The sequence below is a fragment of the Paramacrobiotus metropolitanus genome, unplaced genomic scaffold (assembly GCF_019649055.1).
Source record: "Paramacrobiotus metropolitanus isolate TYO unplaced genomic scaffold, Prichtersi_v1.0 Parri_scaffold0000014, whole genome shotgun sequence".
In the NCBI taxonomy this organism is placed as follows: Eukaryota; Metazoa; Tardigrada; class Eutardigrada; order Parachela; family Macrobiotidae; genus Paramacrobiotus; species Paramacrobiotus metropolitanus.
In genome coordinates this window covers 67,322-79,253 of record NW_026570234.1, presented here as the reverse complement: position 1 = coordinate 79,253, position 11,932 = coordinate 67,322, and the positions used below count along the sequence as shown (strand labels likewise).

The 11,932-nt window shown below is 38.9% G+C and overlaps 3 protein-coding genes across 7 annotated transcripts; all 3 read right to left on the bottom strand.

The window, feature by feature from the left end:
• Positions 1–147: 147 nt before the first annotated feature.
• On the bottom strand, positions 148–3,412 carry LOC129584661 (RCC1 domain-containing protein 1-like). 2 transcript variants are annotated; one of them, XM_055476923.1, is made up of 8 exons: positions 3,358–3,412; positions 3,023–3,229; positions 2,715–2,865; positions 2,539–2,635; positions 2,054–2,205; positions 1,750–1,874; positions 659–859; positions 148–534 (listed from the first exon to the last, which is right to left on the bottom strand). In XM_055476923.1, exons 2-8 carry the CDS (start codon positions 3,219–3,221, stop codon positions 350–352), a joined length of 1,110 nt encoding a protein of 369 aa, XP_055332898.1. In that variant the 5' UTR covers positions 3,222–3,229; positions 3,358–3,412; the 3' UTR covers positions 148–349. The 2 variants fall into 2 exon arrangements, with proteins under 2 accessions (XP_055332898.1, XP_055332896.1); XM_055476921.1 differs by lacking the exon at positions 3,358–3,412 and having other exon boundaries at positions 3,023–3,351.
• A 1,360-nt stretch (positions 3,413–4,772) lies between these two features.
• LOC129584731 (uncharacterized) lies at positions 4,773–8,280 on the bottom strand. Of its 3 annotated transcripts, none has more exons than XM_055477036.1 (11): positions 8,004–8,280; positions 7,581–7,757; positions 7,194–7,275; positions 7,083–7,104; positions 6,986–7,007; positions 6,475–6,551; positions 6,191–6,273; positions 5,990–6,121; positions 5,858–5,927; positions 5,438–5,522; positions 4,773–5,243 (listed from the first exon to the last, which is right to left on the bottom strand). In XM_055477036.1, the coding sequence occupies exons 2-11, from the start codon at positions 7,671–7,673 to the stop codon at positions 4,926–4,928; spliced, it is 984 nt and encodes a 327-aa protein (XP_055333011.1). In that variant the 5' UTR covers positions 7,674–7,757; positions 8,004–8,280; the 3' UTR covers positions 4,773–4,925. The 3 variants fall into 3 exon arrangements, with proteins under 3 accessions (XP_055333011.1, XP_055333009.1, XP_055333012.1); XM_055477034.1 differs by having other exon boundaries at positions 8,032–8,280; XM_055477037.1 differs by having other exon boundaries at positions 8,041–8,280.
• A 760-nt stretch (positions 8,281–9,040) lies between these two features.
• On the bottom strand, positions 9,041–11,624 carry LOC129584767 (uncharacterized). Of its 2 annotated transcripts, none has more exons than XM_055477079.1 (9): positions 11,310–11,624; positions 11,144–11,187; positions 10,831–10,890; positions 10,704–10,734; positions 10,512–10,588; positions 10,366–10,448; positions 10,022–10,150; positions 9,765–9,927; positions 9,041–9,571 (listed from the first exon to the last, which is right to left on the bottom strand). In XM_055477079.1, exons 1-9 carry the CDS (start codon positions 11,421–11,423, stop codon positions 9,307–9,309), a joined length of 966 nt encoding a protein of 321 aa, XP_055333054.1. In that variant the 5' UTR covers positions 11,424–11,624; the 3' UTR covers positions 9,041–9,306. The 2 variants fall into 2 exon arrangements, with proteins under 2 accessions (XP_055333054.1, XP_055333055.1); XM_055477080.1 differs by having other exon boundaries at positions 10,713–10,734.
• Positions 11,625–11,932: the final 308 nt, after the last annotated feature.

The following is an 11,932-nucleotide window of genomic DNA, read 5'->3' as shown; positions in this document are numbered from 1 at the left end:
TTCAAGTTCTTTCTAAAAATTGTGGCATTATGTACGTCGTATAAGAGAGAACATTTTTTATGGCTAGAAAGAGACCAATAAGTTATCATGCAGTCTTCGCCGTCATAGTTTGGTTTGATAAATCGTTCCAGTTTCCTACTGTGCAGATTCGTCTTTCGTGATTTAATCGCCATGATTACCGAGTCAAACACAGTAAGTCTCTAAAGTTACGCAAAACCCGTAAACCAATAAACCAAGATCGCTCGTGAAACAGCAATAAACAAAAATGCGGAGTAACATGCTTCAAAAGCTATCACTTACAATTACACCAGCGTCAGTAAAAAACGTAACTCCGTAAACTTTTTTTTGGCTAGGTTCTGGTTCGTTGAGTTTCCTGTAGTAAAAGAACGGTATTCCACTCGCCACAAAATAACCGGCATATCTTCGCATCGGGAAAAGGTGAGGAAACTCGGCAAGGAACATCACGATCGACCGTATCCCCCAATCCCAACTGACCATGCTGATTCAGCCCCCAAACGAGAACACTCCCTGTCCCTAATAATTGATTTAAAAGTTAATAACCAAGATCCAACAAATTAATTTAAATCCAAAACACACTACAATATCTCCAAAATGTACAGATGCCTGTTAAGACATGAATTACGGTCGGCATGCTTACTGGTTATAACACCGCAGTGCCTCATCCCACAGCTGATCCACACGATTTTTTCATAAAGATCGAGACGTTTTGGCTCCGCAATAACTTCAACATATTCTTCATTGTTGTCTATGGGATTACCGGTCCGTTCCCGTACGCCTCTTGACGGAAGGCCCAATGCTCCTGCACTGTTCCAACCCCAGACAAAAACTTCACCATTGTCTACAAAGGAACACACTTGCAGATTCTCACTGTACGTGTGGTACCAGTGCACCGTCAGTAGAAGCACAAATTCTTGAAGTACTGCTAATGCTGTTCCCAGCCCGCAGAACAGTTCAACCGGACTGTCCAACAGTCGCCTAGCTTACTCAAAATTTCACTACATTATGCAGTGTGCGCATTCCTTATAACATCCGCACTAACGCATACGAAGGTCATACCAATCGTAACACTGCCCGACTGCAAGACATATCTCTTCCGCTCATAACTACCCAGATTCTAACGCGTACAAAAACAGCCAAAAGAGACTGCTTAGCATGACCTCGGCACTCTTCCATCATGACGCCACAGAGAAACGCTACAGAATCCTCCATAATCCCGTCCAAGAAAACCAGAAGTCTAGTTCTTTACGCGGTGATTAAATGTTTCTCTCCAAAGGCTTTCGAACAATGGATGTCGCGCCCGCACCGCGACATTTCACCGGCCAGCTTGCCGCGGGATATGGACATTTCCCTGAAAACTCCACTCATCGCTTATATTATTCGTCGCCAAGACATTACGTCCATCAGTCAGTAGCAAGTTAGCAACATAGGTGGACGTTCAAGCAGCTCCTCGAGAAAAACTAACCTTCAAAGCCGCCGAAACTTGTGAAACATTGCCAGTCTTCGAAGAAGAAAAAGAAATGCAAACTGCATCCACGAAAAGCCCTGTATCGGTAGGAAATTCGACGGGGTGTAGTACGAAGTTTGCTCTGCGAAATGTCCTGTGAAATTACCGTACTGCAAACAACCTTTCGCAAAACAGTAAGTGTACACTTGGTCACCTGCAGCTTTACCTACAGGCTACAGCAAACAGTAGTGAAAATAAAATTAAGTTTAGTTAGTACGACATACCATTCAAAGCCATCGACATCCAGCCACCGGCAGAAATTTGGATAACCTTGACGCCTCCAAAATCATCTTCGATCCTAGTTGCAGTGCGCTCGTTATTGAGGTGCCCATGACCTAACTGACCACGGCTGTAATCAAACGATAGGTTAATGAAAATTACAAAAGTGTTTTAATTTAATGAAAGATGTAATTATTTTCGTACAAGAAGTACACTTTGTTCCATCCGCATTTTTACACATAAAATTATAAAATGCATATTTTACTCGTGGTAGGACGAATAAAATCAAGTTTCAAATATAAAACGTACCTGCTCATTCCATAACTGTAAACTGCACCAGATGACGACAAAAAAAGCGCATGCTCTCGCCCGGCCGATATTTCTGTCACAATTTCTTCCATTAAAATACGTTTGGACACCATCTGTCCATTTGCGAGCCCGATGTCGAACAGCCTACCATCCATAAAGATAAAACAACAATTAAAAAATAATCATCAAAAATATCGTCCACAATAACAAGTCCAAGCAAACCCTTTCAGTAAATCTGGTCAGAAAGGCTACGAACGTTTGAAAATATATTTTCGTACTAATACCTAATGCTGCACTTATTATTTTACCAAATGAGAATTACTCTACAGTTTGTACCACCGAGCAACAGAATTATGCAAAGCCAAGTACATAAAAAATTAATTCAAAAAAAGGAAAGCAGTAAGTATACCAAGTAAGCACAACCGCACTTAAACACTAGTCTGATATGGATTATGGAGTAACCACAGCACAGCAAAGTACTTACCGAAGTCCAATCCAAACAAGCGGTATCCCTTCGACGCGAGGCCAGTTTCCCATGCGATCGGTGCACAAATCATCTTTAGTCGTCTCCAGTGTCCATCACTGCACCAGCGCAAAAGAACAGAAACATACAGGCAAAATCATACAAGGTTTGGCATTGTACCGTGTACGCTCCTCGTACCTTGTGAACTTCGTTATCACAGCTGCATCTTCAGGTCGGTGAACAGCAACACTCCCATCGTCGCTGGCACAATAAAGCAATGTGCCAGCGACGGCTACAGTTCCTGTGCAAATCATCTTCGAGCTGCCAAACGAGAAGGTTTCGCTGGAACCTGCAAGATAAATTTGTAAAACTAAATGGTAAAATTTAAACAAAGTTCTGCCATAAAAGTGTTCAACCACTGTCAACCGGCTAACGAGTGACGACTGGCAATTCAGTGTTTATAGTACGATACAACTTTAGCAGAGATTAGGTTTCAAATTCCTTACCCACATAATGAAGAAACAGCTGCTCCCAAGAGGATGATACTGATAGCATTTCTGGGCTCCAGTCGTTCACGAGATCATTCCAGAATGGTGTTATCCAACTCGAAGAGAATGCATTCTTGCCAGTAGAATCCTCTTCTTTTATAAATCGGAGCGAACCGTTAAACCCACAAACAAGCGTCCTCGTTGAAAGCCCCGTCATGTTTAGAGCTGCACAGAATATTGCATTTCAAAATCAGTTAGTAGTTGTATTTTGGAGCTATCCCGTGACCTGTTTCAACCACAAGCTCAAAGAAAAGATAATTCCACCAAAACTACTCGTACTACAAAGTACTTACTTCGTAGTTCGTACTAGTTCGTACTAATCAACGAAACCGTCGAAATGAAAAAATCACGGTACTGTCATATCCTTCCAGTTGTCAAGATTAAACCACAAAACTCGAGTTCTGGGGCGGTCAGAAGCTGATACAACTAGCAGAGGGCACACAACTCGGGGAATCAGTAGTACGGCTTGTGACGTCACAGCGGAGTACGAGAAAAGAAAATAATGGTATTGTATTATGATTGTGAAGGTGAAGATGACAGTCGCGGGCGCCTTGCACAAAAGTACACTGCCCAGGCTTCGGGATAGCCGGAAGCGCAACCGCAATCAGGGAAGCGCAGATCCACGTAAAACACTGACCCTGCTGATGGTATGTTGCACTGCCTCTTCAGACAAATGCATCATTTAATTTTAAATCAAAGTGAGAAACACTTATTTTCAAAACTCTCATGTACTGTACATCTTATCTAAATTTAAAACATAGAAAAACAATCACTCATCGTTCGCCAATTTAAACACGCGAAACACAACATTTCTATTTCCTCTGTCTTCAATCGTTCCGAGGGTGCATTTACTCGTTAAGTTGATTTCAGTGACCTTTATCTGCATGTGGTGGCAAAACGTTGTTTTATGTGTTGGATCCCGGAACGATTTTTAAAGAAATTGTTATTCTGTGGCTGGAATTTCGACTACTGGTTTGTACAACACATGGAATTCCATGTGTTGTGAAAGAAGATGAACGTCTGCACTCTACATACATACGAGTACAGTACTCGTATGTATGTAGAGTGCAGATGTTCATTCTTTTGGTTCGATTTGGTTCATTCTTTTGGATTTGGTTCATTCTTTTTGTTAGAAGACTTCCCTGCACTACACGTATGCGGCAAAATAATTTAGTTTAGCATAATAAGTTTAGCATAAAAAAGCAGTTTAATCTATAGAAGTTTAGCATATATAATCACATTTTAGCTGCAGGTAGAGAATAATTGTTAACCATCAAAATATCACAAGGTGCAAAGACAGACACACTTAAGCTTAAACATTCCAGTTTTAACTTTTAACATTGAAAAACTATCCCCCTTGAGTTAAAAGGTACTAACCTTAGCATTTCCGTTATTTAACCACAGCGAAACTAAAGCACATAAATTTTATTAATCATCAACGCACAGATAAAAGAAACACGTAATATTATTTACAACAGCCAAACTTCATTTAAACTATCCACTCCGTCCATCGTGCCAACTCCAAGGACAGATGCTGCATTTCTGCGCTGAATCTCCGGCCTGTACAATTCTCGTCGTTCTACTGTATTACGACTGAACCGGCGTATTTACTTATTGTTAATTAGACATATTGAAATTGCGATGTAAAATGCACCGTACACGGGGAACAAACGTGCGTTAAATATTTGTGCTTAAGCACTAGCTTCGATGCATATTTATTTCACCAAATGTTCTACTAACAAAACATTACTGTAAAAAGCACGCGGTTACCGTTAAATTAGCAAATGTTGCCCCTTAGCAAACACCGAACCACAAATAACCAGCGTTATCCAAAAAAACAAAATGGTTGAGGAACTTCACGTCAGTAGTACGAGCTTCTCACATTATCATTAATTGCCGTATGGACAACATCGTTACTCTGCACCAGGTATTTTTGATTAAACGAATCCTTTGGAATTGGCTTGTCAGTGTAGCGGAAGCTGTGCCAGTCATTAGTTGACTCATTCGGATTGGCCGAATAATTGCTGATCGATTCGTTATAACTTCTTCCCATTTTATACTGCGACATGTAGCCCTCTGGAATCCGCGGGGCTTCAGCATAACTATTGGCATAAAATGCCTTCTTCCCGTTAGCCGAATACACTGGCGGCGGAAGGGCTACTGCGGCACCATAACCAAGCTGTAGAATAAAGCGCCGATATATGTGCAGTTATTTTGCATCTATACAGCACATATTTCAGATGACTTAAGCCCTTAGACTAACAATTACGCATAGAAGTATAACATATCGTAGTTACAGTTGCATGATGCAGTAGACGTATGTTATGTTTAACGTTTGTTTAGTAAAATTTAAATTTGCGGCTTTGTTTTTACCCGGCAGCACTGTATCCACTCCACGTGATATTCTTGCTCGAATGGCGTTAGTTTCTTTGATATGCCCGTCATAACGTATCCAGTTCTAAAATTTATTTATTTTTAAAATGTTACAGTTCTACGTAAATAATTGACGTAAATAATTGTTCTACGTAAATAATAGTTCTACGTAAATAATAATTAAGTACGTAAATATCTATAATTGACCCCGGTTGCGAACCGACAACACGGTTTTAATGGAAGGTTCAAAAGCTGTGGACAGAAGCGATCCGATTTTTTTTTAAATCGGATAATTTCTGTTTACTATTGCTACCGTAATTAACAGCGCTACGAGTGAAATAGGTACTTATAACCCATAGTTTCCAAGTGACTGCAAGTTCTGCAACTAGGGATTAATAAATATGGTACGCATACACTTACGGACATAACATGACAAAATTGGACAAACTATCGTAGAATTCCCGGTATGGATCATGACTATCAATATAGTCTGCAAATAGATAATATTTCACGAAAGATACCATGTTGTACCCAATCATAAAAATGACTTACGGCATGACAAATAATCGATATAGTAGCCTTTCGGAGTTTTACAACACTTGTATGGCTGCAAATCGTCCCCGGTCGTCAAACCGAATCCACCTGGACGATAGACGTAGAAATTGTACTCGTTATCCCAAAATGCTGAAAACCAAAAATAAAAAATTCTTGTACTTGGTATCACGGTTTTTCAATGGGTTTATTCTGTTATACCTGTCATAAACGTATTGATAGATCTTGATGCATCGTTGGCATTGAAGCAAAAGAATTCGGTGGTAAAATTTCGTACTATACAACTATAAGTAAAACATGAACGCATGTGATAGGTCATTCCTGTGATTATTCTAAAATTTTATCAGATAACATTTTGTCGAGCATGCTTACATTTTGGTTGAAATTTGCATAATGAAGCGTGCATCTAATTTTTATGATACCTGCATCGCTAATTGTTAAAGCTAATAAATAATTCTATTAATGCATATTTTTATAATTTATACCTGGGAAAATATGGATACATTCCGTGGGTTGGTGGTTTGTAGGGAAACATAAATTTGCACCATACAGCAGTCAGCCGCTACCAAAAAAGCGCAAGTTCGTTAAAACATTTTAGTGCGTAATGCGTATACGACCAATTTTTTGGCAAATGTGTAGTTAGATTTACGCGTCCAAGAACGCGCTTTAAATTCCATAAACTTGTGGTTCTAAAACTCCTAGCTTATTTCAAATAAAAATTGCACAAAAATTATTATAGTTTCTTAAATACAGGTACTAGTGGTGCTGGGTTTAAATATCGATGTAACAGCTTTTAGTTTGTTTTCTGCACACACAAACGTAACCCGCTTACACGCCAAAAGTGGACTTCATACGAAACACAGCGCTATCCATACCGATAGCGCTGTGGATAGATACGATTGGATATGCGTTAACACCTTTATGAAGTCACTGCATTTGTACGTACGAGTACAATAATTTATTAGAATTATATCATCGAATAATCTTATGACTCACCTCAAAATCGTCTGAGAAATCCCTGTCAAACAAAACTGTAGACATTACCTAATCTTATACGTAGAGGCGTAAAAAAAATAGGAATGACTGAACGTACTGGACACCAGTCATTGCCTCTCCTAGAAAATACACAGGAAAGAGTTAAATTTGCAATATAGATATATATTTTTAGGACAGCAAAACAGCAACATGTTCTTAATTAATTTACCGTCAAGACATTCCATGTTCCACTTTCGGTGGGCCACCCGTGGACCTCCATGGTTGTGCCACAGAGAAAGAATCGTATCTCCCTACAATGCGATTAAGCATTGCAAGTACTACCTTACGTTAGCCATAACAATGCGTAAATCGTGGAAAAAATTTGCTAGTGAGTTGTTTTACGTTTTGTTAATTAGCCGACTGGCTGATGGGAAAATGTTCTGTGAACTTTCACAAATGGCTACACGCTTCCTTCTGGCTTCGAGTAACATCAATCCATGATACCCGTATTTGTTGCAAAAACATTAGCTATATTATGACGTTGCGTTATTAGGTTATGCCATTTTAGTTAAATTGGACAATCGAGGTCATCTTGCGCAGTTATCGTAGTATATACCGTAGCATACGGGAGGTGCTCGTTATAATACCGGTAAGTTGCGTCCGAAAATCCAAATACACACAGGAAGAACAATCCGGATAAAAACAACATGTTGTAAAACGTTGTTGTTTTTCCGTTTCTACTGATCCGAAAGTGTTTTGATGTCGTTACTTTACCGGAGAACCGATGTCGAATCTGTTAAAAAAAATCGAGAATATTTTTAGCAGTAACAATGCGCCATACATATATATTATCTGTAGATACTTATGTTAGTTTATTATATGCAAATCAGTCATTTTGTATATGAAGTGACCTAATTTTACAGCACCAGATTTATAGATTTTAAGTTAATAACACGTAATCTTAAACTTCACAGAGATCGCGAGGGATGAGAAGCATTTCGGTCAGCTGATGGTAATGAAATAGGATAACTCTACTCACGTGAATGAAATAGGATAACTCTACTCACGTGTCGTACTTAGGTCATCGGATTAAGCTATATAAACGTATAGCTCCTCCGAAATGTCCTAACATTGTTCTGCAGGTAATATCATAATATGTAAGAAAGAATCTTCCGGTATTGAACTCATTTTTAAAAATGATGCTTAATTGCAGTGCCACAATAATGATGAATTTCAATTCTAATGTGTCGTGACCGTGAGAAAAGAGCTCGTAACCTGTCTCTGCAAAACTGCAACCGTCAGAACTCGAAAAGTGGAAGCTGTACAGTGTACGTCGATCTTAACTATACAATGGATACTAAATTTTCACAATATAGTAAGCGCGGTATATTGCGAACTAACTGGTAAGCTGTCACTTCTTCGTTTATGTGTACACCATGATCATTTTTATTTTCTTGCACCGACAACGCATTGTACGTACTACAATGTACTGTATGTATGTAGTTTAATACGAATGGTAAGTCTTACAATACACAGATACAAGTGGGTATAATATTTGAGCAATTACGAACAAGGTCATCGACATATTGTTCGTGGGTAGCACAGCAAAACTAATAGATTTAACAATATATCCTATCGATCTTCTTCTGGTTAAAAAGTTGGTGCAATACGTCACTCAAAAACCCGACCGTATCTCTCTATTGAAAGCGAGAATCAATCTTCGCAAATAATGCAGCCGGAATGCAGTATTGTTTACTATAGCACAACATTAAGGATGCGTATGTTGTTCATGCCAGCTTTTATTTTTTGACAATAATTTAAAAGCTACCTAAAGCGGCGACATATTTGGAATTGTTATCATTATTAATGTGCAATTTATTCGTGCATTTTCGCCTTGGTGTTAGCGTTACTACTGTAATATTAAGCAGAGTGGAGAATTTTTATGATCGCCTTAATAATTATAATTTTATAATAACCATTATAATAATAATTTTATGATCGTAGGTTGGTCGATAGCGGATTTTCAATATACAATTTCTATACTTGTAGACTTGCAAAATAAAACCGAGTGCGATAAAGATTTTTTTCTGTCAGCCAATCAGCCATGCTGAAATATTAACAAGATAAACTTCGGTAAAAAGTAAGGCGGTATCCATTCTGCTTGGGCTGTCACAGACCCACAATTGCAACATAGTTTTCGAGAAAACAATACCATTTCAGGCGTTGTACGATGTTATTTAAAACATTCACCAGGATGTCAAGGTGGACAGCTCTCAAGTGACCAGCTACTAAATGGTTCAAAACTCATGATCACTAAATTGAAAGCATTTTTAGCCGAGGGCCTACATCGATGCAAATTTCCGGGGTTTCGCCGGTTTGTAACGATCGCTCCATGTGCATGGGTTTCCTGGACCAAATGTTTTATTACTTAGCCGGTTTGAAAAAGAATCCATGGAGATATCACAATGCTCTTTTTCCAAGGAGCGGTATTGCGATTGGTAATTTTCGCTGATATAAGTTGGTAGCCGGTTATCTCTTGCAACAAATACCGGCGTTCTTCCCGGACCGTACACAATAGGAGAAGACTCAACTGCTGCTGGACCGTACCTGTATTTGATGAAGTTAAAGTTGCGCAATAAAGCTTGACAGGAGATTGTCTTACTGTGTATCGGACAACTCCAATTTTAAATGAATACAATGGTAGGAAAATGCGCAGTGCAAAATTGGTGAGGCATTTCGTTTTAGTTTTCGTATACAAAATGTAAAATTAATGTAAAATGGACTTGGAATTATTTTGTACCCGACTCGGCAGCATTGAATCCAAACCAAATTATACAGTTGAGTGACCGGATTGAGTTTCTTTGAGAGGCCCGTCATCACGTAGCCGGTGCCACATAAAATCTGGATCTGATGGGTCACGGCGTCGTAGAATTCGCGAAACTGATCATGTGTCGGTACATAGTCTGCATGTAAATATTTATGCGCATTAGACTCCATATCGAAATTTTTCATGGGCTAAAACGCCTCAGAACTTTGTGAAACTTCGGCAGTACGTACAGCAAGATACGTAGTCAATGTAATATCCATTGGGCACTTTGCAGCATTTGTATGGTTGATAATTGTCAGCCGCGGAACCCAGTGCAGCTGAGCGATAGGTGAACCAGGTGTAATCATCGTCCCAAAGTCCTAGAAAATGCGGTACATTTTGATGCTTATTTGTTTTCAGTTGCGTCATATAAACAGTATTGTCAAAACCATATTTTAATATTTTGGACAGTTACTTCTTCCGTCTTCTGGACAATAATGCTAAAGTGCATCGCAAAGAGAATGCATTTACGCAGTACTTACTACGGTACGGTACTTGTTACGCTGATAACACTAAATCCGTAAGATTAATGTACCGGTCACAAATGTGTTCATTGTGAGAGATGCATTTTGTGGATCAAAACAAAAGAACTGTCCGGTGTAGTTTCTGACAACACAGCTAAAAACAGAACGCACTTGTTATTATTGCTGGGCCAATAAAATTTGTTAAGTATAGAAATACCTCGAAAAATAGGGATACAAGCCGTGCGATGGAGGCTTGTATGGAAACAGGAATTTACATTGAGCCATTTGTATCCGCTGCAAATTCGTCATCGTCAGTACGACAACACAAAATGATATGATGTTAGAGCAGTATAAAGGTCAGCAGCTATAGTATGCTGCTTTAGGACGGATATAGTATGCTGCATATTACCTTACATACCTCAAAATCATCCTGCCAATCGCTGAAAAATATTTTCAGTGATTAATAAATGTTAAATGCAGTAAATTCAACAAAATTTTAAAAGTCTAACTGTTTGGCTCAGTAGAAATATTCTTACTGGACTCCAACCATTCCTTCTCCATCAAGACATTCCATGTTCCATTTATGCTTCGCGGTGCTGCAATATCGTTACTGCAACTTTTTCTACCTCAAAGGACTTGCAAAATTTTGGATTGTAGTCATTGTACTAACTGGATCATATAATCGTATAGTCTGTACGAAGCAGCTACAAAAAATTAGAATTCAGTGTGAAACGCAAGCATTCGACTTCCGGAACACTCAAAAAAGCCGAATGTTTTGCATGGACTGGTCAAGCTGTGCTACGAGTAGGGAAAACGACTGAGGTTGAACCCATTGATGTTAGAACTTACTTTGGGCCTCCATGATTTCTGGCAACATACAGCATAGTGTCACCCTGTAAAGATATTGCGTACTCATAATACTCGTAAATCGTAATTGCAATTGTGAGTTCAAAAATACTCAAGGCTTGAAATTTCTCAAATGAAAGAGCAACAAACAGAGTAGCTCTTTACTCACGGATCCGTATGCCATAATTGATCCAAGATATCTTATATTTCCATTTCCAAAAGGAAAAAATATTAGACACACGGTCAAGAATATTTCCCATAGGCGCGATATCATTTCGTTCATGGAAACTGGACACGTTGGGATTCGGTTATATGTCCAGGAACCTTTTTGGAATTGTCAGCATAAAGAAAGGCGCACACCCATGCATTAGAAATTACGCGGGTTGCACAAAAGAATCAACGAGCATGCTTGAAATAACTTACTGCCGCACCATAAATACGCTTGGTAACGTAAAATATGGTGAGATTTGTCACTTCAGCGGCCAGTAACCATAATTACGTTGACAAAGGGTCAAAACAATTACTGACTGGGTATCCACGCTGTGCAGAAGTTTTTGTGTATATATACGATGGAGTTGTACATCTTAAGACCAGTCGATCAAATGTTTGATGGCGCTTGTCAATTGAAACGAATGCTTCGATGACGCCGAATTTCGCTAACAATACCCAAAATATAATGCGTTTTACCATAACATTAATGGTTTCCGTTATAAGGTTTTAACTAACTTAAATTGCAGCTGTTTGAAAACAGCAATTATTAAATGTGAATTTTTTTTAAAACGTTTAGCACTG